General features: G+C 50.1%; 1 protein-coding gene across 2 annotated transcripts in view; it reads right to left on the bottom strand.

Annotated features, from left to right (window-relative positions):
• Positions 1-16,316, bottom strand: part of mtcl3a (MTCL family member 3a) — an 87,141-nt gene extending 70,825 nt beyond the window's left edge. Inside the window, exons 1-2 of one of the 2 annotated variants that reach the window (XM_072499235.1) lie at positions 15,893-16,316; positions 1,992-2,159 (exon numbers count right to left, since the gene is read on the bottom strand). In XM_072499235.1, coding sequence (XP_072355336.1) covers positions 1,992-2,030 — 39 coding nt within the window. In that variant the 5' untranslated portion in view covers positions 2,031-2,159; positions 15,893-16,316. The remainder of the gene's footprint in view (positions 1-1,991; positions 2,160-15,892) is intronic. The other variant, XM_072499233.1, reaches the window with a different exon arrangement.
• Between the last annotated feature and the right edge of the window lie 6,760 nt (positions 16,317-23,076).

Below are 23,076 nucleotides of genomic sequence, written 5' to 3'. Positions count from 1 at the left end.
ATTATACATAGTTCCCAATCGAACGTTTTACCCGATCGAACGTTTTCTCCACATCAAACAAAATGGTAGAGTTAAAACTGAGATGAGGAGGAATTACTTCTCGCAGAGGGTGGTGAATTTCTGGAACTCGCTGCCCCATAGTACGGTGGAGTCTGAATCATTAAATGGTTTCAAGAAAGAGAAGATATATTTCTGATTTTAAAAATGGGTTAAAGGGATATGGGGAACAGGTAGGGAGGTGGATTTGTGACCAGAAAGAGATCAGCCATGATCTGATTGAATGAATGAGCAGGCTCGAAGAGCTGAATTGCCTACTTCTGCTCCTAATTCCTATGTTCCTAAAACAATAATCTCCAGAACCAGACCCGCCCCAGGGGTAAGAACCATGTTCAACAACTATCTCACATTTGCCATCAACCTCCGCCCCTTTATAAATCACGTTTGGTCTTTCCAGTGACAAAAAACAGAGGCTGGTTTAGCACAGGGCTAAATAGCTGGCTTTTAAAGCAGACCAAGGCAGGCCAGCAGCACGGTTCAATTCCCATACCAGCCTCCACAAACAGGCACCGGAATATGGCAACCAGGGGCTTTTCACAGTAACTTCATTTGAAGCCTACTTGTGACAACAAGTGATTTTCATTTTTCATTTTCATTCTCAACCACCGCCAGGATCCAAGGCTCCAGTCTTAATGGCAACACCTTAGCTGGACGCTTCGCTTCCACATTTAACAGGAAGATCGGACGATATGACCTGCAGTCTGTGGGGTTTTTGTCCTTCTTCTGGAGCAGAAAAATCGACGCACGCTTAACAACTATGGCAAGGCATCTTTTTCAAAGGAATCCCTGAACATCCCCAACAACAGTGGGACCAGCTGACCTATGAATTTTTAATAAAATTCCACTGGCAACCCTTCCCTGACTGCATCAATTTCAGCACCTCTCTGATGTTCTCCAACTCTAATGGAGCGTCTAGTTCCTCCCGCTACTCCTCTCCGACTTTGGGAAACTCTAGAAATTCCCACCATGCCCTTTTCATCCTGAGCCGCAGACTTGCCTTCTCTCCATACTTGGAAATTTCCCCTTTAGCTGTCGCATCACCCCATCTGTGGAGATCAAATTGAATTGAATTGCATTTGCTAGTAATTCTGGGGATGGACGGCTCGCATATCTGTGATCTACCTCTATGATATCGACCAGCTTTTCCCGCTCTCTCCTCGCCTCCACAGCTACATGTGCCTTGAAAGATATAATTTCTCCCCTGATTACTACCTTTAATGCCTCCGATAGTATCGAGGTGAGACCTTCCCATTATCATTGTTTAAGATATAATCCTGGATAGCCCTTGATTTCCTTGCACAGAACCCCAGGTCCACTTGAAGATCTACATCTAACTGACACCTCTTGCGATGCGCCTGGCCTATCCCCAAATCCTGGTCCACCCAATGTGGGGCATGTCAGAAATGATCATCACCGAGTACTCATATTTCTTTGCCCCTGCCAACAGTGCACAACTCACGGCAAAGTAGTCAATCCAGGAGAACACATTATGTACTGAGGAGAAGAACGAAAACTCTTTCTCCCCCAGATGCCCAAACCTCCAAGGGTCTGCACCCCCTTCCCCTGCCGTTTTATCCATAAATGCAATTAACACATTCGCCATACCCCCCGGGGACCAACAATCTTCGTCTAACGTGATCCACCCTTGGGTCTAGCAGTTTATATTCCCCCCATAATAAGTTGATGGGTGTCTTGATCTGGTATTGCTGCCAACAACCGTTTCATGAACATTGTATCGGGGGCCTATACATTCACCGACACCACCTGTTTCCCTTCTAATACCCCTGTTACTATAACATACCCGTCGCCCACATCTGCTATTACCTCCTCCGAACAAAACCGGACCCTTTTATAAATGATAATCGCCACTCCTGGGGCCCCGCTGTCAAACTCGAGTGGAAAACTTGGCTCACCCAAGCCTTCCAAAGACGTACCTGATCCCGCTCGCACATATGGGTCTCCTTGAGAAACATCACTTCGGCCCCAAACTCTTTAAAATGAGCAAAACCCGTGCTCTTTTGACTGGGTCCCCCAGGCTGCACAATTCCAGGTGGCCATCCTTGTTGCGGGTCTCGTATGAAGACATCAAACCTGCTTTCAGCCTTTATTAATACAAATAATAATCTTTATTATTGTCTCAAGTAGGCTTACATTTAACACTGCAATGAAGTTACTGTGAAAATCCCCTAGTCACCACACTCCGGCGCCTGTTCGGGTACACAGAGGGAGATTTCAGAATGTCCAAATTACCTAACAAGTACGTCTTTCAGGATTTGTGAGAGGAAACAGGAGCACCCGGAGGAAACCCACGCAGACACGGGGAGAACGTGTAGACTCCGCACAGACAGTGACCCAAGCAGGAATCAAACCTGTGACCCTGGTGCTGTGAAACAACAGTGCTAACCACTGTGCTACCGTACCGCCCCTCCAACTCTTTTATCAAATTTTCCATATTGGCTATATTTTCTGGTTCATTTAATACAAAATATTCTATCATGCCCAGTGGAACATATTTTAGCCATACAGCAATGACTTCAGGGTAGGTTTCTTCCCTCACTTCAAGAGAAGATATATCTTCTAGTTCCACTGCCATTTCAGATTCCACTTCTCGGTCAACATTTTCAGGCGATGTGATTTCTCCAGAAAGTCCTCAGATAATTCACCTGTACTTTTGGTGGATGAGGATGAATGTGCAGTTTGTGCACTATTCAAGACATCAAAGTTCTTACAGTTAAATAACAAATTGGGTGTTTTTTTCATCCTCTTGCCTCACTTTCAATTTTCTGCATTTCTGACTGTCAGACTGTCAGATTGTGTCACTTCACATTGATCTTTCTTGATTTTAAAGAGTATGAATTTATTGCCTTCCGAAGGCCTGGGGGTCGAATGGTCCCTGCTCGATAATGACGTCCCGAGTCCCAACCAGCTGGTTGGCTCACACACCAGCTCCCTCGTGGCTTTCTTCGCCAAATAACCCAACCCCAGCAGCACCTTGCAGCTCACTTTGACAACCTTGCCTCACTGCTGGCTCAGCAGCCTGGCTATGGTCTGCCAGCCGCCTTGGCCCTGGCCTGAGGGTCACGTTGCATCGCTCCTGCTTCCCTCAATGATGGCTTGCTTCTGTGTCCCGAACAGCTGGCTGGCTCACCAACCCCCCACCCTCGTGGCTTTTTTGCCAATTCGTAAAGAAATTTGTTACATAATCACAGGAGATCTTCCTTCACCTTTACTGCTGTCTCTCTCTCTCCTAATCACCTCAGTGTTCACCACTGCTTTCCCGCTCTAAGGGGACTTGACCTATCAGAGTCTGATGTTGTTCTGCATTGCCTAGTTAAGGAAGTCTCTGATGGGGGTGGGGGTGGCAGGGGGTGGGAGGGGTGGGGGGCAGCACCCAGGCAATCCGGGAGTGAGGGGAGGGGGGGTCACCCAGGCAATCCGGGAGTGAGGGGAGGGGGGGTCACCCAGGCAATCCGGGAGTGAGGGGCTTCTTTGCGTTGCGGTGGAGGGGTAGGTGGCCGGCTGAAGGACTTCACTATCAGGCCACCACTCGAAATGGTGGTCCGATAGCAGGATTCCCTTGGGAATCCCTCGTATTCCTTGCATAAATTTGCATGACAAGGGATACAGAATTGTTTCCCAATTTGCGCTCCCGGGGGAACATAAATCGGTTGCAATTCTCCTCTGGCAGGAGAACTTCCCAAACGGAGAATCCACCCCACAGCACCAAGGTCCCAGATTCAATTCCGGCCTCAGGTTACTGTCTGTGCGGATTCTGCATGCTCCCCATGACTGCGTGGGTTTTCTCCGGGTGCTCCGGTTTCCTCTCATTGTCCAAAGAAATGCTGGTTAGGTGGGGTTACTGGGTTATGGGGTTAGGGTGGAGGTGTAGGCTTAAGTAAGGAGCTCTTTCCAAGAGCCGGTGCAGACCCGATGGGCTGAATGGCCTCCTTTTGCACTGCAAATTCTATGATTCTATGAATATAATCAAACTGAGTCAGTATGGCTCCATGAAGGAGAAATCATGCCTGGCAAATGTATTAGAATTCTTTGAGGTGGCAATGAACAGGATAGAAAATGAAGAACTGGTAGATGCAACACACTTGGATTTCTAGGAGACAGAGGGATAAGAGGGCATTTTGTTGGATGGTACATTCTTTTTAAAAATATTTTATTCGAGGCATTTCCATACAAACAAACAAAAGGAGAAGAACAACCAAACAACATTATAGACAACTAACACCTACTCTCTCCCTGGTCCGCTAATACCACCCCCTTCTCCCATCCCGCCTTCCCCATTTTAACACCCCCTCCCCTCCCCTACTCACCCCCCCTCCCCCCCGGCCCCCACTCCTTTCCCTCGTGCTGACTCCTGAAACCTCCTTAAATAAATCAATAACCGGCTTCTAAATCTGAGTGAGCCCATCGACCAACCCCCTCAGGACGAACTTGACCTTCTCTAGCCTCTGGAATTCCGCCAGTCACTCACCCACACTCCTGCTTTCAGCGGCTCTGAGTCCCGCCACCCAAGTAAAATCCACCCGCAGGCTATCAGGGAGGCAAAGACAAGAACACCGGCCTTTCTCACCCCCTGGACTCCCGGGTCTTCCAACACTCTGAATACCACCACCTCTGGACTCGGGACCACCTCCAACCCCAGCACCTCACACATAACGTCCGTGAGGCGGCTGGATATAGCACTTGGGGAGAATGGGATCAAAGGCTATGGGGAGAAAGCAGGATTAGGCTATTAAGTTGGATGTATCTATGTATGCATCTATGTGAACCCCTGCCAGAACCCCTTCAGCTTTAGACATGCGCAGAACATGGGGCAGCACGGTAGCCTTGTGGATAGCACAATTGCTTCACAGCTCCAGGGTCCCAGGTTCGATTCTGGCTTGGGTCACTGTCTGTGCGGAGTCTGCACATCCTCCCCGTGTGTGCGTGGGTTTCCTCCGGGTGCTCCGGTTTCCTCCCACAGTCCAAAGATGTGCCGGTTAGGTGGATTGGCCATGATAAATTGCCCTTAGTGTCCAAAATTGCCCTTTGTGTTGGGTGGGGTTACTGGGTTATGGGGATAGGGTGGCGGTGTTGACCTTGGGTAGGGTGCTCTTTCCAAGAGCCGGTGCAGACTCGATGGGCTGAATGGCCTCCTTCTGCACTGTAAATTCTATGAAAGAACATGTGGTTCGCGGGCCTCCCCACACACTGCCCACACCTATCCTCTACCCCCTCAAAGAACCTATTCATCAGGGAGGTGGAAGCCTATGACAATGTAGGGGGGAGATCCCCCCCCCCTTCAGCAGCAGTGGCCCCAGGTCTTTCCCAAAAGTTTTATAAAACTGCACTGGGAACCCATCTGGCCCTGGGACCTTCCCTGCCTGCATCACCCCCATACTGTCCATCACCTCCCTCAACCAAATGGAGTCCCCAGTCCCTGAACCAGTTCCTCCTCTACTTTGAGAAACTACAGCCCATCCAAAAACCGTTGCATCCCCTCCCCCGGCTGGGGGCTCAGACTGGTATAGCCTTCTGTCGAACACCTCAAACACGCCATTCACCCCCTCTGGGTCCATCACCACCTTATCATCCCTCACTCTGCCAATCTCCCTCGCCATCTCTTACTTCCTCAACTGTTTGCCAACATCCTGCTCGCTTCTCCCCGCAGCCACAGACTGCCCCTCTGGCGCTCCATGACTGCCCCGCCACCTTCCCTTTAGACAACTCCATCTGGAGCCTTTGCCTTTCCTTCAACAGCCATGCCTCCACGTACCCCTGAATGGTGGGCCTCACCCGTTCACACACCTCCTTATCCGCCAACAATCCTACATCCAGTCTACGTTGTGGGCTCTGTCCCTCACTCCCCCATGAACCCCCATCTTCGACGACTTAGGACTCCGCCAGTCCAAGCTTGGTTCTATAACCATATTAAACCCCCCCCCCCAATAATCAACAGGTGCGAGTCCAAGTCAAAAATCCAACACCCACCTTATAAAATCTACATCATCGTAATTTGGGCCAAAAATGTTTACCAGAAGCACCAGCATCCCCTCCAACTTTCCACTAACCATCACATACCTCCCATCCAAATCGGCCACAATGTTCCCCACCTCAAACATCACCCACTTATTCACCATCATTACCACCCCCATCAGAGTGATTTGGACAGGTTAATTGAGTGGTCAAAGCTTGGCAGTTGGAATATAATACAGGAAAATGTAAAGTTATGCACTTTGGTATGAAAAATAAAGGAGCTGAATATTATTTCAATAGAGAAAGACTGCAACACAGAGATTTGAGGGTCCTCATGAATGAATCACAAAAGGCTAGCATGCAAGTTCAGCAGGTAATAGGGAAGACAAATGGAATATCGGCTTTTATTTCAAATGGAAAGGAGTGTAAAAACAGGGAAGTCTTGCTAAAATTATACAAGGCACCATTTAGACCACACCTGGAACACTGTGAACAATTTTGATCCCCTTACCTAAGGAAAGATATACTGGCATTAAAAGCAGTCCAAGAAGGTTCATTAGGTTGATCCTGAGTATGGAGTGATTTTCTTATGAGAGATTGAGTAGGTTGGGCCTGTGCACACTGGAGTTTAGAAGAGTGGGGCGACCTGATTAAGACATATAGGATTACCAGGGAGCTTTACAGGGTAGATGCTGGGAGTTCGCTTTCAGAGGGCATCATCTCAGAGTAAGGGGTCAGCTATTTTTATTTTTTTTAAAATAATTTTTATTAAAGGTTTTCATAAAATATCAATAACAAAATGAAAAAGAAACCCAACAGGGTCAAGTACAAAACACAGTCCAGAAAAATAGCCCTCCATACCCCTCTCCCCCCCCTGTACATAAATAATAAATTAACATTAACACCCCGACTTAATACAACAAGTATATACAACCCCTCAGACCCTTCAGTGTAACTAACAAAAAAAAATAAAGTGACCCCCCCCCCCCCCCCCCCCCGAGCTGCTGCTGCCATTGACCAATGTCTACCGCTCTGCCAGGAAGTCTAAGAACGGTTGCCACCGCCTAAAGAACCCTTGTACCGACCCTCTCAAGGCGAATTTCACCCTCTCCAACTTAATAAACCCCGCCATATCGTTGATCCAGGATTCCACGCTTGGGGGCCTCACATCCTTCCACTGAAGAAGAATCCTTCGCCGGGCTACCAGGGACGCAAAGGCCAGAATTCCGGCCTCTTTCACCTCCTGCACTCCCGGCTCCTTTGCCGCTCCAAATATTGCGAGCCCCCAGCCCGGTTTGACCCTGGATCCTACCACCTCGACACCGTCCTCGCTACACCCTTCCAAAATTCCTCCAGCGCTGGGCATGCCAGAACATATGGGTGTGGTTTGCTGGGCACCCTGAGCACCAAACACACCTGTCCTCACCCCCAAAACATGAAGTCATTTTGATTGACTGCACCCTACCCGCCAAGGTCAGCGGCAACGTGTCCCACCTCTTGAACTCCTCCTCCATTTGCTCCACCAGCCTTGTAAATTAAGCCTATGCAGGGCCCCCCAGCTCCTGGCCACCTGGACTCCCAGATACCTGAAGCTCCTCTCCGCCTTTTTTAGTGGGAGCTTGCCAATCCCCCTCTCCTGGTCCCCTGGATGAACTACGAACAACTCGCTCTCCCCATGTTCAGCTTGTACCCCGAAAAGTCCCCGAATTCCCTAAGAATCCTCATTACCTCCGGCATTTCTCCCACCGGGTCCGCCACATACAGCAGCTGGTCGTCCGCATAAAGTGACACCCTATGCTCCTCCCCACCACGCACCAACCCCCTCCAGTTCCTTGACTCCCTCAGTCCATAGCCAGGGGTTCAATCGCCAGTGTGAAGAGCAGGGGGGATAGGGGACACCCCTGTCTCGTCCCTCGGTGCAACTGAAAGTACTCGGACCTCCTCCTGTTTGTAGCCACACTCGCCATCGGGACCTCTTACAACAGCCTAACCCACCTGACAAACCCCAACCCAAACCCGAACCTCTTCAACACCTCCCACAGGTACCCCCACTCTACCCTATCGAAGGCTTTCTCAGCGTCCATCGCCACCACTATCTCCGCCTCCCTCTCCCTCGCCGGCATCATGATAACGTTCAAAAGCCTCCGCACATTCGCGTTCAACTGCCTCCCCTTCACAAACCCTGTCTGGTCTTCATGGATGATCTGCGGCACACAATCCTCAATCCTCGTGGCTAAGACCTTCGCCAGCACCTTGGCATCTACATTTAGCAAGGAAATCGGTCTGTAAGACCCACACTGCAGGGGATCCTTGTCCCGCTTCAGGATCAAGGAGATCAGTGCCCGGGACATCATCGGGGGCAAAGCCGCCCCCTCCCTTGCCTCATTGAAGGTCCTAACTAACAGCGGGCCCAACAGGTCCATATATTTTTTATAGAATTCGACCGGGAAACCGTCCGGCCCCGGTGCCTTCCCCGCCTGCATGCTTCCTATCCCTTTGATCAGCTCCTCCAGCCCATTCGGGGCCCCCAATCCCACCACCAGTCCCTCTTCCACCTTTGGAAACCTCAAATGGTCCAGGAAGCGGCCCATCCCTCCCTCCTCCCGTGGGGGCTCGGATCGGTACAATTCCTCATAGAAGTCCCTGAAGACCCCATTGATGCCAGCTCCACTCCGCACCACACTCCCCCAACCCCCCCGTCCTTAACTCCCCCGATCTCCCTAGCTGCGTCCCGCTTCTGAAGCTGATGCGCCAGCATCCGGCTTGCCTTTTCCCCGTACTCGTAAATCGCCCCCTGGGCCTTCCTCCACTGCACCTCCGCCTTCCTGGTGGTCACCAGGTCGAATTCGGCCTGGAGGCTACGCCTCTTCCTCAACAATCCTTCCTCGGGCTCCTCCGCATACCTCCTGTCTACCCTCACCATCTCCCCCACCAGCCTCTCCCTCTCCCCCCGCTCCTTGTGGGCCCTAATGGAGATCAGCTCTCCCCTCACTACTGCCTTCAGTGCCTCCCATACCATCCCCAATCGGACCTCCCCGTTGTCGTTGGTCTCCAGGTACCTCTCTATACTTCCTCGGACCCGCTCGCTCACCTCCTCGTCCGCCAACAGCCCCACCTCCAGGCGCCACAGCGGACGCTGGTCCCTCTCCTCCCCATCTCCAGTCCACCCAATGTGGGGCGTGGTCCGAAATGGCTATTGCCAAATACTCGGTATCCTCTACTCTCGCTATCAGCGCCCTACTCAAAATGAAAAAGTCGACTCGGGAATAAGCCTTATGGACATGTGAGAAGAATGAAAATTCCCTAGCCCCCGGCCTTGCAAATCTCCAAGGGTCCACCCCTCCCATCTGGTCCATAAACCCCCTCAGCACTCTAGCCGCCGCCGGCTTCCTACCCGTCCTAGACCTGGAGCGATCCAGTGCCGGGTCCAGCACCGTGTTAAAGACCCTCCCCCATTATCAGGCCCCCCACTTCCAAGTCTGGGATCCGACCCAACATACGCCGCATAAAACCCGCATCGTCCCAGTTCGGGGCATACACATTGACCAGTACCACCCTCTCTCCCTGCAACTTACCACTTACCATTATGTACCTGCCGCCATTATCTGCCACAATGTTCGACGCCTCAAACGACACCTTCTTTCCCACCAAGACCGCCACCCCTCGATTTGTGGCATCCAGCCCCGAGTGAAACACCTGACCCACCCACCCTTTCCTCAATCTTACCTGGTCTGCCACCTTCAGGTGTATCTCCTGAAGCATAAACACATCCGCCTTGAGCCCCTTCAGGTGCGCGAACACGCGGACCCGCTTAACCGGCCCATTCAGTCCCCTTACATTCCAGGTTATCAGCCGTATCAGGGGGCTACCCGCCCCCCTCCCCGACTAGCCATGACCCCTCCTCGGCCAGCCACGCGCCTGCACCCCACACCAGGCCTACCCCCGGCATACCCCCGTCTCGACCCCCCCCCACTCGCTCCAGCTCCTCCTTGACCATAGCAGCAGCAACTCGATTCCCCACATACCAGGCCCCGCCACCTCTGACGCAGCTCCTTTTACAGGCCCGGTCCCCTCACCCCTGACTCGGGCCTCCCCCTCCCCCGCAGGGCCCCATCTCACCTCCAAGAGCCCCCCCCCCCCCCGACCAACCCAACCAAAACAGTGCCCAACCCGCCCCAGCCACCCTCACCGACCCAAAAGAAAAAAAACACAAAGAAAAAGAAACCCGGAGCAATACAAAGGCCCGCCCCTCGAAACAAAAATAAACATAGCATATCAACCGTAGTCCCCAATCGCCCGTCCCAACCCTCAATCTGTGTCCAACTTCTCGGCCTGAACAAAGGCCCACGCCTCCTCCGGAGACTCGAAATAATGGTGCCGGTCCTTGTAGGTAACCCACAGTCGCGCCGGCTGCAACATGCCAAACTTCACCCCCTTCCTGTGCAGCGCCGCCTTCGCTCGATTGTACTCCTCCCTCCTCTTCGCCACCTCCGCACTCCAGTCCTGATATATCCGAACCTCCGCGTTCTCCCACCTGCTGCTCCTCTCCTTCTTGGCCCACCTGAGCACACACTCCCGATCGACGAACCGATGGAACCTCACCAGCACCGCCCGCGGAGGCTCGTTAGCCTTGGGCCTCCTCGCCAGCACTCTATGAGCCCCTTCCAGCTCCAGAGGCTCCTGGAAAAACCCCGCTCCCATCAGCGAGTTCAACATGGTGACCACATAGGCCCCCACGTCCGGTCCCTCCAGCCTCTCCGGGAGGCCCAGAATCCGCAGATTCTTCCGCCTCGACCGATTCTCCATCTCCTCGAGGGGTCAGCTATTTAAGACAAAGATGAGGAGTTTCTTCTCTCAGAGGGTAGTGAAACTGTGGAATTCTTTACCACAGAGGGCTGTGGAGGCTGGGTTGTTAAGTATGTTCAAGGCTGAGTTCGACAATTTATTTATTCAATAAAGAAATCAAAGGTTATGAAGCTAAGGCAGGAAAGTGGAGTTGAAGATTCTATCAGATCAGCCATGATTTCACTGAATGGTGGAGCAGACTCGATGGGTCAAATGGCCTACTTCTGCTCCTGTGTATCATGGTCTTATGGAGCATGCCCTGCATTCTTCCTATAACGAAACATTGAAGAACATGCTGTTTGGTCAAGTGTGCTCAAGCCTTACCCGGGAGCTTGGGGAGCCTACAGTTGCTTCCTCAATAGCAATGCCTCAGTCAATCAGAGTTGACTTGCCAACCAATCAGCACCCTTTTGTCCTGTCGTATACATTGTTGTGCAATTTGTCCTTCTTGTGTAAAGCATTTGTCCCTTTTAAGTATCTTTAGGTTCTGAACTGCCAAGCGACTGTCTGTGACCTGTATATGTTTCTTTGCAGCCTCTCTGCACTCTCCTTACATTCCCACCTTGCTTTGTATTGTTAAGAAACTCTACTTGTAGAATCAGAAATACATGCTACATCCAGACTTAGGTAATAATCAAATTATAATTAATGGCTTACACTGAGGTATTGGAATCCAAAACATCCCCTGCAAATATCTGTGCGAGGCTAAAAAGAATGGTTACCGCCACTATACTTTAAATGGCGTTTGTTAATGTTCAACTATGCAATCGAGCATTTCAAACATTTTTCTAAAGTCTTTAAGAAAACAAAATGCTGCATTTTTCTGAGAGCTTGTTTGCAAAGTAGTTTTCACCTTGAAAATATGCATGTCTATAATCTATCAAGCAAGTTGCTGAGAAATACACACATGGAAAATTTCTGTTTGCTTAATATTGAATGAGTACACTCTCTGCGTAATGTTGCACAGGTAAACTTCCCACTGTTTGTCCAGCAGTACCACCCTGGTATTAGAGCTTGGCTTGCAGAGTTGGCAGAAACCCAGTGATTAAAAAGCCCAGTTCCGGTTGACAGAACAATCCGTGTAGGTCCCAACAATCAGTCAGGTTGATTGTTGAATTACCAACACAGAAAGGAACAAAAAGGCAGCATAGCTATTGCACTAATAATTTCAAAAGGAATAAAATTCAGAAATCTCCAGGGGTTTTAGTGAACTTAAAAGAGATCAGGGGAGAAAGTATCAGGGAAGGCCTTCTTGAGAAGGTCTTGGAAGGGCGATTGTGTGTGCTTTCTCAGGTGGGCATGCTGGATCAGCAGAGTATGTATAATCACACTTACCTCCTTGATCCGGCAGTCCTGAACTAGATGTAACTGCTGTGTTTGTTAATCCAGCTGTCCATAGTTAAATTCAAAAAGTTGATTAACAATGAGGCTTGCAACGTCATTATAATATTGAAAGAGCCAATTTGCTTCTTTGAGACAAGTTGATTGCTTGTCCACCTCCCCACCACCATTAAAGCCAGAAGTGGGCAGATTGGAGGTGAGTCGATTGGGATTTTGATTTTTAAGAGTTTAACCACTTACCTGACCCCAACCCACCCATTTTCCGTGGTTAAAATTCCCTCCTTTATGTCAGCAGAGCAAGACTAGAGAAACATAAATGGTATAGTAATTCAGGCAATGAGCAGATACATGGTTTAATGTGAATATCCAGTTTTTATCCAAGTTATGCCTTCCTGTTAATTTGTGAAAAGAATATTTCACAGTCTACCTCATCATTAAATTGCTATATTTGCATGGTAGATACCATAAGACCATAAGACATAGGAGCAGAATTAGGCCACTCGGCCCATCGAGTCTGCTCCCCCATTCAATCGTGGCTGATATTTTTCTCATCCCCATTCTCCTACCTTCTTCCCATAACCCTGATCCCCTTATTAATCAAGATACGGACTAAACTCACCAGAGATACTTAAGACTTTTGTATATGTACCTTTCTAACAACATTGTAATTGTTAATTATTGCTAATAAATCTTTCATCACAGAAAATGAAGGAAAAATGAACAAGTGTTTCTCATTTATTCACGTGTTGATTCTTTCAGAGATTACATAAACGTCATTTTAAAAAATATTTCTTACTTTTCCTTTCTTCCACTTTACTTTTCTGTTAATCCAACTTTCTTTCCCTTTTTTATTTTTCTTTCTGTGCCTGGTTTGACATTGAACTCAGCCACTCTAATTAACCCTGCTTTCAGTAGTCCCGCTGTTTATTTCACAATCCATGAAATATCATTAGTTGAGATGAGATCCTGTTAGGTACCGTGCTAACACAGGTCCTACTTGTCCTGTTTCCTTCTTTCCTCACGTTTAGAAACTTTTAACGCAAAGGTTGTTTGAGAAGAAGGGTGCAACAGCAAATATAACAATGGTCAATATATTGATATGAATTTGCACCTGTATCCGCCTTGAGCGCGAATGGCGACGAGGACGCAAAATGTTCTGAGAATCAGATAACAGGATTCTTGCCAGCAAAATTACATTTTCCAAATTTCCCCACCCTTCACCATAACAAGGTTCCAGCCCTATGATCAATATATTTTAATAAATTTTAATACAATTAATGACTTCCCCGGTAAATCACAACCCACATTTAGAACTCCCCCTGCTTTTTAAAAACGTGAAGCAGTCAAGAGGAACCAGCTAGGGGTACAGATAAGATTCGATCACGGGGGCAGAGGGACCCTGCCAGCGTGCCAGGGGCAATGGTGGGGTGTCAGGATGTAGTGCCAAGGCAGGCCCTCTGGAGAGCCCAATGGAGAGGAGTTCTCCTTATGCATGGGGGGGGGATTGTCCCGGTGCTTGTGTGGGAGAGTTTTCATATCCGTGGGGGGAGGGTCGATGCATTTTTCAAGCACAGGCCAGGCATTGCTGGCTGTATCAGGCCCTGCCCCTCCCCGTGATGGCATGGGCCATGCCTCCAGATTTTCTGTGCACACAATGCCGGATTGTCTGGACAGAAAACCCAGCTGTGCAGCTGGAGAACTTCACAATGGTGTTTTTCCCTCAGCCAGCACTCTGTGCACTGAGTGGAAAGTTCCGCCCATTGTTTTTCATTTCTGTCTAATTATTCCTGTAGGTAGTACTGCACTGACAAATTTACCACTGCTATCAAAAAATTGAAAATATATCGCTATGGTCTCTACTTGCTCCCCTTGCGATTTGATCACTCCTATAAAAGGATCCATCTTTTTAGTTCTGTTGAAGGATTCCACCAGAAATAACTACTAAACTTCTTTCTCTTTCAGCTTTTAACACATTTCTGTTTTTTAAGTTGAATATCAGCATTTACAGAACTTTTTTTTGTCTCTGCTAAGAAGTAAAATGGCCATGTAAGTGTCCAATTTGTGCCATGAAGATTCAGTAGAAAAAGTCTGGTAAAAGGATTCCCTAATTTACTGAATCAATGAACAATTAGGAAAAAAAAATATGTAGGGGTATAATTCAACTTTGACAGGGGCTCCAAATCAAATCAGGCATCCATCATATACATTGCCAAATGCTTGTTTCTATTGAGTTTAATAGTGACTGATTTGCTACTGATGGTTTTGTGCACCCAAAGTTGAATTATACCCCAACAGTATGAAAACATATGGGGCGGGGTTCTCCGAAAATGGGGCTATGTTCCCACGCCGGCGGGAAAGCCGGCGCCAACCACACCGGCGTCAACAGCCCCCGAAAATAAGGAATTCTCCAATTTTTCGGGGGCTAGTGTGACACCGGAGTGGTTGGCTCCGCTCCAGCCAGCGCCGAAGGGCCGGCGCGAGTTCGTGCATGCACGGAACGGCCGGCGTGTTCTCGCGCATGCATGGACCAGCCGGCGTATTTGTGCGAATGCGGGGGTTCCCTTCGCTACGCTGGCCCCCGGCCAATATGGCGGAGCCCTACAGGGTCTCGGCACGGAGGAAAGAAGGCCCCCACGGAACCAGCCTGCCCGCAGGATCGGCCATCGTGAGGGCCCCCCCCCCGGGGTCAGATCCCCCCGCGCATCCCCAGGGTCGCCCCCGCACACTTACCTGCCAGCTCCCGCCATGCATGAGGTGAGTAATTCACACCGGCGGGACTGGCCAAAGCCTTACGGCCACGCGGCCCATCGGGGCCCGGAGAATTGCCGAGCGGGGCCGCTGTCAGCAGCCCCCAACCGGCGTGGTGGGAATCCCGCCGGCCCCCGAAAACCGGCGGCGAGAATAGGGCAGCCGGCGTCGGGACAGGATTCACGCCTCCCCCCGGGGATTCTCCGACCCGGCGCAGGGTTGGAGAATCCCGGCCATGGCTTCTCCTCAATATCTCAGTGGAAATTTACACCAAATTACCTGATGTTCAGGCATACAGATCAGGCAGATTTGTTTTTTGTATTCCCTACATTAATACATTGCAATAAGAACAACATTAGGATCAGATGGCTCCAGATAGAAATCAGTCACAGGTTAATGGCTGATTCAATGACTGGAAATTGTTTGTGTTTTGTTTAGGGGATGTGGGTGTCACTGGCCAGGCCGGCATTTATTGCCCATCATTAACTGCCCTTGTGGTTAACTAATGGAGTCAGGTTTCTTCCTGGGTTGTGATGCCCATACAGTCAACCTGCTAAAACTGAACTGTGGTCCCACACTTGAAGAATGAGCAAATGCATGGAGGACACACACTTTGTCAGTATTTTTAAAACTTTGTGCTGCCTTCAGAAACAAATGAACACAAAAAATAGGTTATTCATTAGACCCCAAGTATTTTAGTATGTTTCATCTTGTTTTTGGCAATAATGGATCAAAATTCCAGTTGGGGTTCTATGCAATATTCTAATTTTTGAACATAACTAATCACAGTGCAGCTGACTCATAATTTAAGGTTATCACAATAAAATTAGACAGAAACATGACAACAAAATCACATCAGCAATAGATTTGATCAATTAAATTGACATGTAATGAACCTATTCCAAAAAACTAGGCAATGTTAAGAGCTCACCTGGGAGTATAGGGATGCTTTTCAAGGTCCTCTTCATCTCTTACCAGGACACATATCCATCCTTCTGTCAAATCAAAGTGATTGCCAGTTGCATTTCTAAATTTCAATCATTTTGCCACAGAGGAGGTATTGAAGTAACTTGAATCAAGGCATTGCTTCTATATTAAATCTTGTTCATAAGAGTAGTCGGTGCAAAGGCCAGCCATACTGGAACAAAGAGGATTTGCATGTTCATGAGCTTCTCTAAAAGTCAATCGCTGAATTTGTTATGGCTAATGACGTAGGAAAATAGGTTCAGTAATTTCTGGTTGACAGTTACACTTGAAATGTTGGGAAGAACTAAATTCTGTCTATACAGGGGGAGTTGGTTGACAGGAATTTCCATCCAGGCAGGAGAGGTAGCTGGTTAAATTGGAAGTTCTTCTAACTACTTGCAAACAGAATACGAGTTGAACGTCCTCCCTCAATTTCCTGTGGACACACAACAAAATAAGTTCTTGGTTAGTTGGTAAGATCAGTGGTGAAAGGCAGGCAAGGTGTAATTGACCTTTCATGACTCGGGCTCGTCAAGCCCAAAGTAGGCATTTGTCTGATTCATTTAGTCCAAAGAAGTGCTACTTACCTGGGAACCACAACAGGGTGGTGTATTATTTTTCTTATTTATTAAGTGGATCAGAAGTAAGTTTAGGCAAGGAGATATTTGCAAGAACCATTACTTAGTCACTTACTGACTGATAACTAAGGCAGATTAAATATTAATTATTAATATTGGGCCTTAGATATTAGGTAGTGAGTGAGTAATGCAGGATCCAGTCACAGAAGAGAGTGATCAGCAATTTATCCAAGAAAATATCTCAGGATGACTTCACTTTTGTAAAAGTTCCCTTTAAGTAATGAGGATAAGTAGCAGACAATACACTCTTACGGGTGCGATCTAACTGAAATGTTTCTAAGTGTCATTTTTGGCGGGGTTGGCTGGGAGTTTCACCCCTGCTCTATTGGTGAGTTCCCCACTGCTATCTAACCACACTTAAGGCTTGATTCAACGAATTGGGAACCATAGTGAGTGCATTTAGCCACATATTTCCTGGAGCTCGCAGTGCCGAGAAACACATGGTGAAGGGGGGGGGTTCTTAAAACTGAATAGCTAGCATACCACTAGAGTAGTTTTACATAAGTTACTTTATTAAGAATTGAGATGGGCAGCACGGTGGCGCAGTGGTAGCACTGCAGTCTCACGGCGACGAGGTCCCAGGTTCGATCCCGGCTCTGGGTCACTATCCGTGTGGAGTTTGCACATTCTCCCCGTGTTTGCGTGGGTTTCACCCCCACAACCCAAAGATGTGCAGGTAGGTGAATTGAACACGTTAATTGCCCCTTAATTGGAAAAAATGAATTGGGTACTCTAAATTTATAAAATAAAAAAAATAAAAAATTAAGGATTGAGATGAATTTTAGGGAGTGTACTGAATAATCATTATTAACCATAAAACGTGCATCTTTAGGACAATCCCGCCCCCGCCGGCCGCTGAATTCTACGGCACCGGAGATTCGGCGGGGCCGGGAATCGCGCCGCGCCGGTCGGCAGGCCCCGCCCGGAGATTCTCCGGCCCGCGATGGGCCGAAGTCCCGCTGCTTCTATGCCAGCCCCGCCGGCGTAAATTGAACCAGGTCCCTTACCGGCGGGACCTGGCGGTGCGGGCGGGCTCCTGGGTCCTGGGGGGGGGGGGGGCGTGGGGCAATCTGGCCCCGGGGGGTGTCCCCACGGTGGCCTAGCCCGCGATCGGGGCTCACCGATCTGCGGGCGGGCCTGTGCCGTGGGGGCACTCTTTTCCTACGCGCCGACCATCAGCCTCCGCCATGGCCGACGCATAGGTGAACACCCCCTGCTCATGCGCGGGGATGACGTCAGCAGCCGGCCCTTCGGCTCCGGCTGCCCTGACGCCAAAGGCCTTCCATGGCAGCCGGCAGGGTGCCAACCACTCTGGGGCGGGCCTAGCCCCTAAAGGTGCGGGCCTAGCCCCTAAAGGTGCGGAATCCTCCGCACCTTTGGGGCAGCCCGACGCCGGAATGCTTCACGCCACTCCGTCCCACCGAGACTCCCCGCCCCGCCGGGTAGGGGAGAATTCCGCCCCTTGTCTTTGTGAAACAATCCAGGATGTGGGTTTTGCTGTCGTGCTTCTCACAGACAATGAATGCACAGCACATTACTAGCAAATTACCAGTACAGCAGACCACAACGATGCGGCCGACCCTCCTGGCCTTGTACTGGAGGGCCCCTCCAGAGCGGTCCAGGCACCTGAAGCGAATCTTCAGGACCCTGAAGAACCTCTCCACCACATCCCTGGTTGCACAATGGGCATCACTGCAGCGGTTCGTAGCTTCGCTCTGCGGCCTCCGTAAAGGCGTCATCAGCCACGACCGCAACAGGTGACCTCGGTCACCCAGCAACCAGCCCCCAACCAGGGGCTTGTCCCTCGAACATGCCGGGTATCACAGATTGGGCCAACACGAACGAGTCATGTACACTGCCTGGGCATCGGGCTCAGACGTGCAGGATCCTTCTCTGGTGGTCACAGACCACCTGAACGTTCATGGAGTGGTACCCCTTCCTGTTGGTGAACAGTGTGAATGGCACCTGCCCTCTGCAGCCCGCTCCTCTGTTGCAGCCTCCGCCTCCCCAATGAACCACCTGTGCTGATGCTGCCACAAGGCTGCATGCAGGGCAGCAGCTCGCGCCATGGCGATCAACATCACTGGGTGGTTCCCAAACATTCTGATCTGCAGGGAGTGAGGGGGAACATGTTAACATGGTGCATGGACCCATGTACAACCAGGTGCCATGGGCTACATGGTGGCCCCCGTTGACACCGCGCGCCCCAACCAACACCGTGCACCGCAACCACGCATGTCCCCCACCCCTGCCCCATCGGTGCCCCTGTTCCTCCTGGCGCTGTCCCTGCTGCAAGGGCCACCGTTTTATGGCACTGCCCTTACTGGGGGCTGCCTTCGGTGTGGCCCTGGATGTTCCCCCCCGGTGGGTGTTGCCGGTTGGATGGGGTGGCGGGGGGGACCCATACGGCCATTAATCCTGCGTGGGGGGGCCACCCATACGGCCGTTAACCCTGCGTTCACTCAGCGCCCGGGGTCGTCGGGGCACTTGAGGCGATTCTACGGGCCGAGCAGTAGGCACTGCGATTCCATCGAGTTTGGAGGTTGTGTAAATTCTGAATCGCCGCGAAACAGGCGTCAAAGCCGATTTCGGCGTCAGAGCCAATTCTCAGGCCGATCGCGTTTCGCGATTTCGGCGCGGAACTGCAGAGAATCCAGCCCCACTTCTCCGGTGGCGGCTATGAGGTGAAAGGTCAATGTGGCACCCGCTTGGGGATTCAGTTTTTGGAGCTTTTTGCCTGTATAACGGGTGTTGTTGGAGAGAAAAGTGGTGTGTTGAAAGCTTTGGTTCCTTCTCTAGCGTGTGATGTGTGAGGTTATAATACGAGGAACAAATTGAATAAGGGGTTCTCATCTGACTTGGAAGGCCCTCATGTCGCAGGAGTGGAGAAAATGGCGGAGGCCCCGCTATCGTCATTGACCTCTCAGTGGACAACTGAGAAGCTGGTGGAATTCCTAATTCAGGAGTTTAAGAAACAGAGACAAGCCGTCTCTGAAAACCCAGCAAAGGCAATTGAGGTGGCACTGGCACCCATTCGTGGCAGTTTGAACAGGGTGGAACAGCAGCTCGAGGTACAGGACTCGATGATTCAGAAGTTGGAGGAGATGGTGATGGAGCATAGTGATTGGATTGTCTCTTTGGAGGCAGACATGGTGATGTTGGCAGAGAGGCAGAAGATATTGAAGACCAAGGCCGATGACCCAGAGAATCGCTCCAGATGAGGATCATCGGGTTGCCAGAGGGTATGTGGTATGTTTGGGAAGCTGGTGGGGGAGGGAGGTCTTTGTGAATCCTCCCAAAGTGGACTGGGCCGACCGGTCCTTGAGACAGAAGCCCAGGTCTGGAGAGCCACCACGGTCGATTGTAGTCCCACTCCACAGATACTTGGGTAAGGAGGGATCCTGAGAGTGGCAAAGGACACGTGAGAATGTAGCCACCTAGAGCCACCCTACGGAGTGGCGACAGCGACCACCCGCTCCCTTGAGAACCACCGCAGTGACAACGGTGCATCTCGGAGTCAGGACCCGGAACAGGGAGGCACAGTGGGGCACGTGCGCCAGAGTCCTCTGGCCCCAGAGCACGTCTATCAGGGGCAGCAGTGGCAGCAGGCTGCCTTCACATCTGACGTGCAACCTGGGAACACACTTAGACGCAGCGGTTGAGCATGGAAGGATAAGCAGGTCGAGGATCACCAAGAGGGCACTGGGGTGGGAGGGGGTAAGGGAGGGTTGAGTATGTTGTGTGGAAAGGGGTGGGAGAAGGGAGGCGGCACCATCAGATGGCTCTCCCACAGGGATCCACTTAGGTTGTGGGAAGCGCTCTCTTAATTACGATTACTAATTCCCAATTAGCAATAGCCTTCCGCCGCACGGCAGAGACTCTGCAGTCAGTGGGAGTTATGGCTGGGTCGGTGGGGCAGGCAGGCAGGGGATGGGGTTGCCCTCAAACAGGACCACACAACCCAGGGGTTGGCATGGTGGACCAACTGGCGCTGAAATATCCATTCTCCCGTCCTGCCCGGCCACCCCCCGGACCAAGACTGGCCCCCCGGAGTTCCCCCCAACCCTTCTGAGCACCAGAGCCACAACCTCTGTGCCCCTGGACTCATTTCCCATGAGTGAAGATGGTTACTCTCCTTCTCAGGTCCCCGCAGCAGCTCTTCCGCGAGCGTCACATTTTTAAAAGGGGAGTACTAATCGGCGACCGCATGACCACTTTCTGAAGAGGCCTTTTGATCACAGGGGGCCTTTAGATAGGAGGTCACTGCCGTTAATTGTATAGAGATTGGGCTTAAGTTGTTATTGTTGTTTACTCGCCACGCTAAGGTGGGATCCAGATTCCACCAATGGGAGCAGGCCGGTTAGATCGCAAACAGATTCTCGATTTTGGCCTCTCCTGCAATTTACCGGCCTCGTCCTGCTCTCACTGAAGCGCAACGCGGCCATTAAATCACGCCCATTATGTTCACTTTAGGGGGAATCGATAGGAGTTCATGAGCTGTCGTGCACGATTCAGCAGGCAGAAGTTAAAATCTGTTTAGGTACCTGCAGGCGCAGGACCTCCTACGCAGACAGGCCTCAACCTTCCCGCTTCTACCACCAAGGGGGATACTGGACAGGGTAGTTTGCAGATTATGGCTGGGAGAGGGGAGGGTTGCGGACATCTATAACGAACTCATGGGGTCAGAGAAAACGCAGACCGAGGTGCTGAAACACAAATAGGAAGGGGAGTTAGGAGGAGAGAGAAAGGATGGACTCTGGGTGGATGCATTGAGTAGAATCAACGGGCCCACATCATGCGCCAGGCTCAGCCTGATACAATATAAGGTCGTTCACCGGGCACACATGACAGTGGCCCGAATAAGCAGGTTCTTTGGGATAGAAAACAGGTGTGCAAAGTATGTGGGAGGACAAGCAAACCATGTTCATATGTTCTGGGCATGCCTGGGGCTTAAGGGATTCTGGCAGGGATTTGCGGATGTCGTGTCCAAGGTATTGAAAACAAGGGTGCCGCCGAGTCCAGAGTTGGTGATTTTTGGAGTATCGGAACATCAGGGAATCCAAGAGGAGAAAGAGGCAGACGTTCTGGCCTTTGCCTCCCTGGTAGCCCGGAGACGGATACTATTAGCTTGGAGTGACTCAAAGCTCCCTAAATCAGAGAGCGGGCACACTGACATGGCTAGCTTTCTTTGTCCGAAGAAAATCAAGTTCGCCCTGAGAGTGTCAATGTCAGGGTTCGTCCGAAGGTGGCAGCCGTTCGTCGACTTCTTTAGAGAAAATTAACTGTCAGCAGAGAGGGTGTGTGGTGATATGCATCACTGTAAATACACAAGGGGTTAATGTAGATACACTAGGACTGAGTAAACACTAGAGGGAGCAGCAGAGACATCATGACACACAGACATTCAACCAATAGGTCAGTAAGATAGGACACGACCAATGGGCAGTCAAGACACACCCAGAGGTGACACTACCACAAGTGGGCAACCCATATAAAAGGACAGGGCACAATGTTCTTTCTCTTTCCTTCGGCGACACTCAGAGAATCAGGGGCAGATCAGGAAGCATCACACCCACCGCATGGATTAGAGCAGACTGGTTAGTTAGATTGAGTTACTAAAGCAAGATCAGCAGGAGAGTCAAACTCAAGTAGGAGAATTGTTAACTGTTCAATAAATGTGTTAAACCTATCTCCAAGTCTGAACCTTCCTTTGTCAGAGCATACATCAAGAATGAACCTTATGCTACATGAAGAAGCATAACACAACGGGGGGGGGGGGGGGGGGGGGGGGGGGGGGGTGTAGTTTAGTTTAGATTAGTGTGTAAGAAAGGTGGGACCTGTGAGGGAGGAAGACCACCTTTGCATTATGTTTATATTTGTAAGTACACTGTTTCTTCTGTTATTGTTACAAAATCACCTCAATAAAATGTTTTATAAAAAAAAAGAATTTAAAGTCTGTAACATTATCATTAACACCCTTTCACTTGTGCCCATAACCCATTGTCATTCTCTCCTTGGTCCTACCTATTCCTGACCTTCTACCGCTGCTTCACGCTCACTTGAACAGTATAAAATCCATCGCATTTCTCCCTCTCCTTGGCTCTGAAAAAGAGCCACAGGGACTTGGAAGGTTAACTCTATTTCTCTCTTCACTGATGCTGCCAGTTATGCTGAACTTCTCCATCATTTTCTGTTTTATTTCAGATTTTCAACATGCAGTGTTTTGCTTTTGTTATGTGAAAGTCAACCACATAGCTGTTAAGATTTACGTGGAAAGCAAGGATATCAAATTTCCATCACTCAAGTACATTAGTGTACCAGATAGATTTTTATGGGCAATAGTCTCTGAGGGCAGCACCGTACACAGCTCCAGGGTCCCAGGTTCGATTCCCGCTTGGGTCACTGTCTGTGCGGAGTATACACGTTCTCCCTGTGTCTGCGTGGGTTTCCTCCGGGTGCCACAGTCCAAAGATGTGCAGGTTAGGTGGATTGGCCATGCTAAATTGCCCTT

This window comes from Scyliorhinus torazame, chromosome 4 (genome assembly GCF_047496885.1).
Source record: "Scyliorhinus torazame isolate Kashiwa2021f chromosome 4, sScyTor2.1, whole genome shotgun sequence".
In the NCBI taxonomy this organism is placed as follows: domain Eukaryota; kingdom Metazoa; phylum Chordata; class Chondrichthyes; order Carcharhiniformes; family Scyliorhinidae; genus Scyliorhinus; species Scyliorhinus torazame.
The sequence above is the reverse complement of the archived record's forward strand: the minus strand, read 5'-3'. Positions and strand labels throughout refer to the sequence as shown.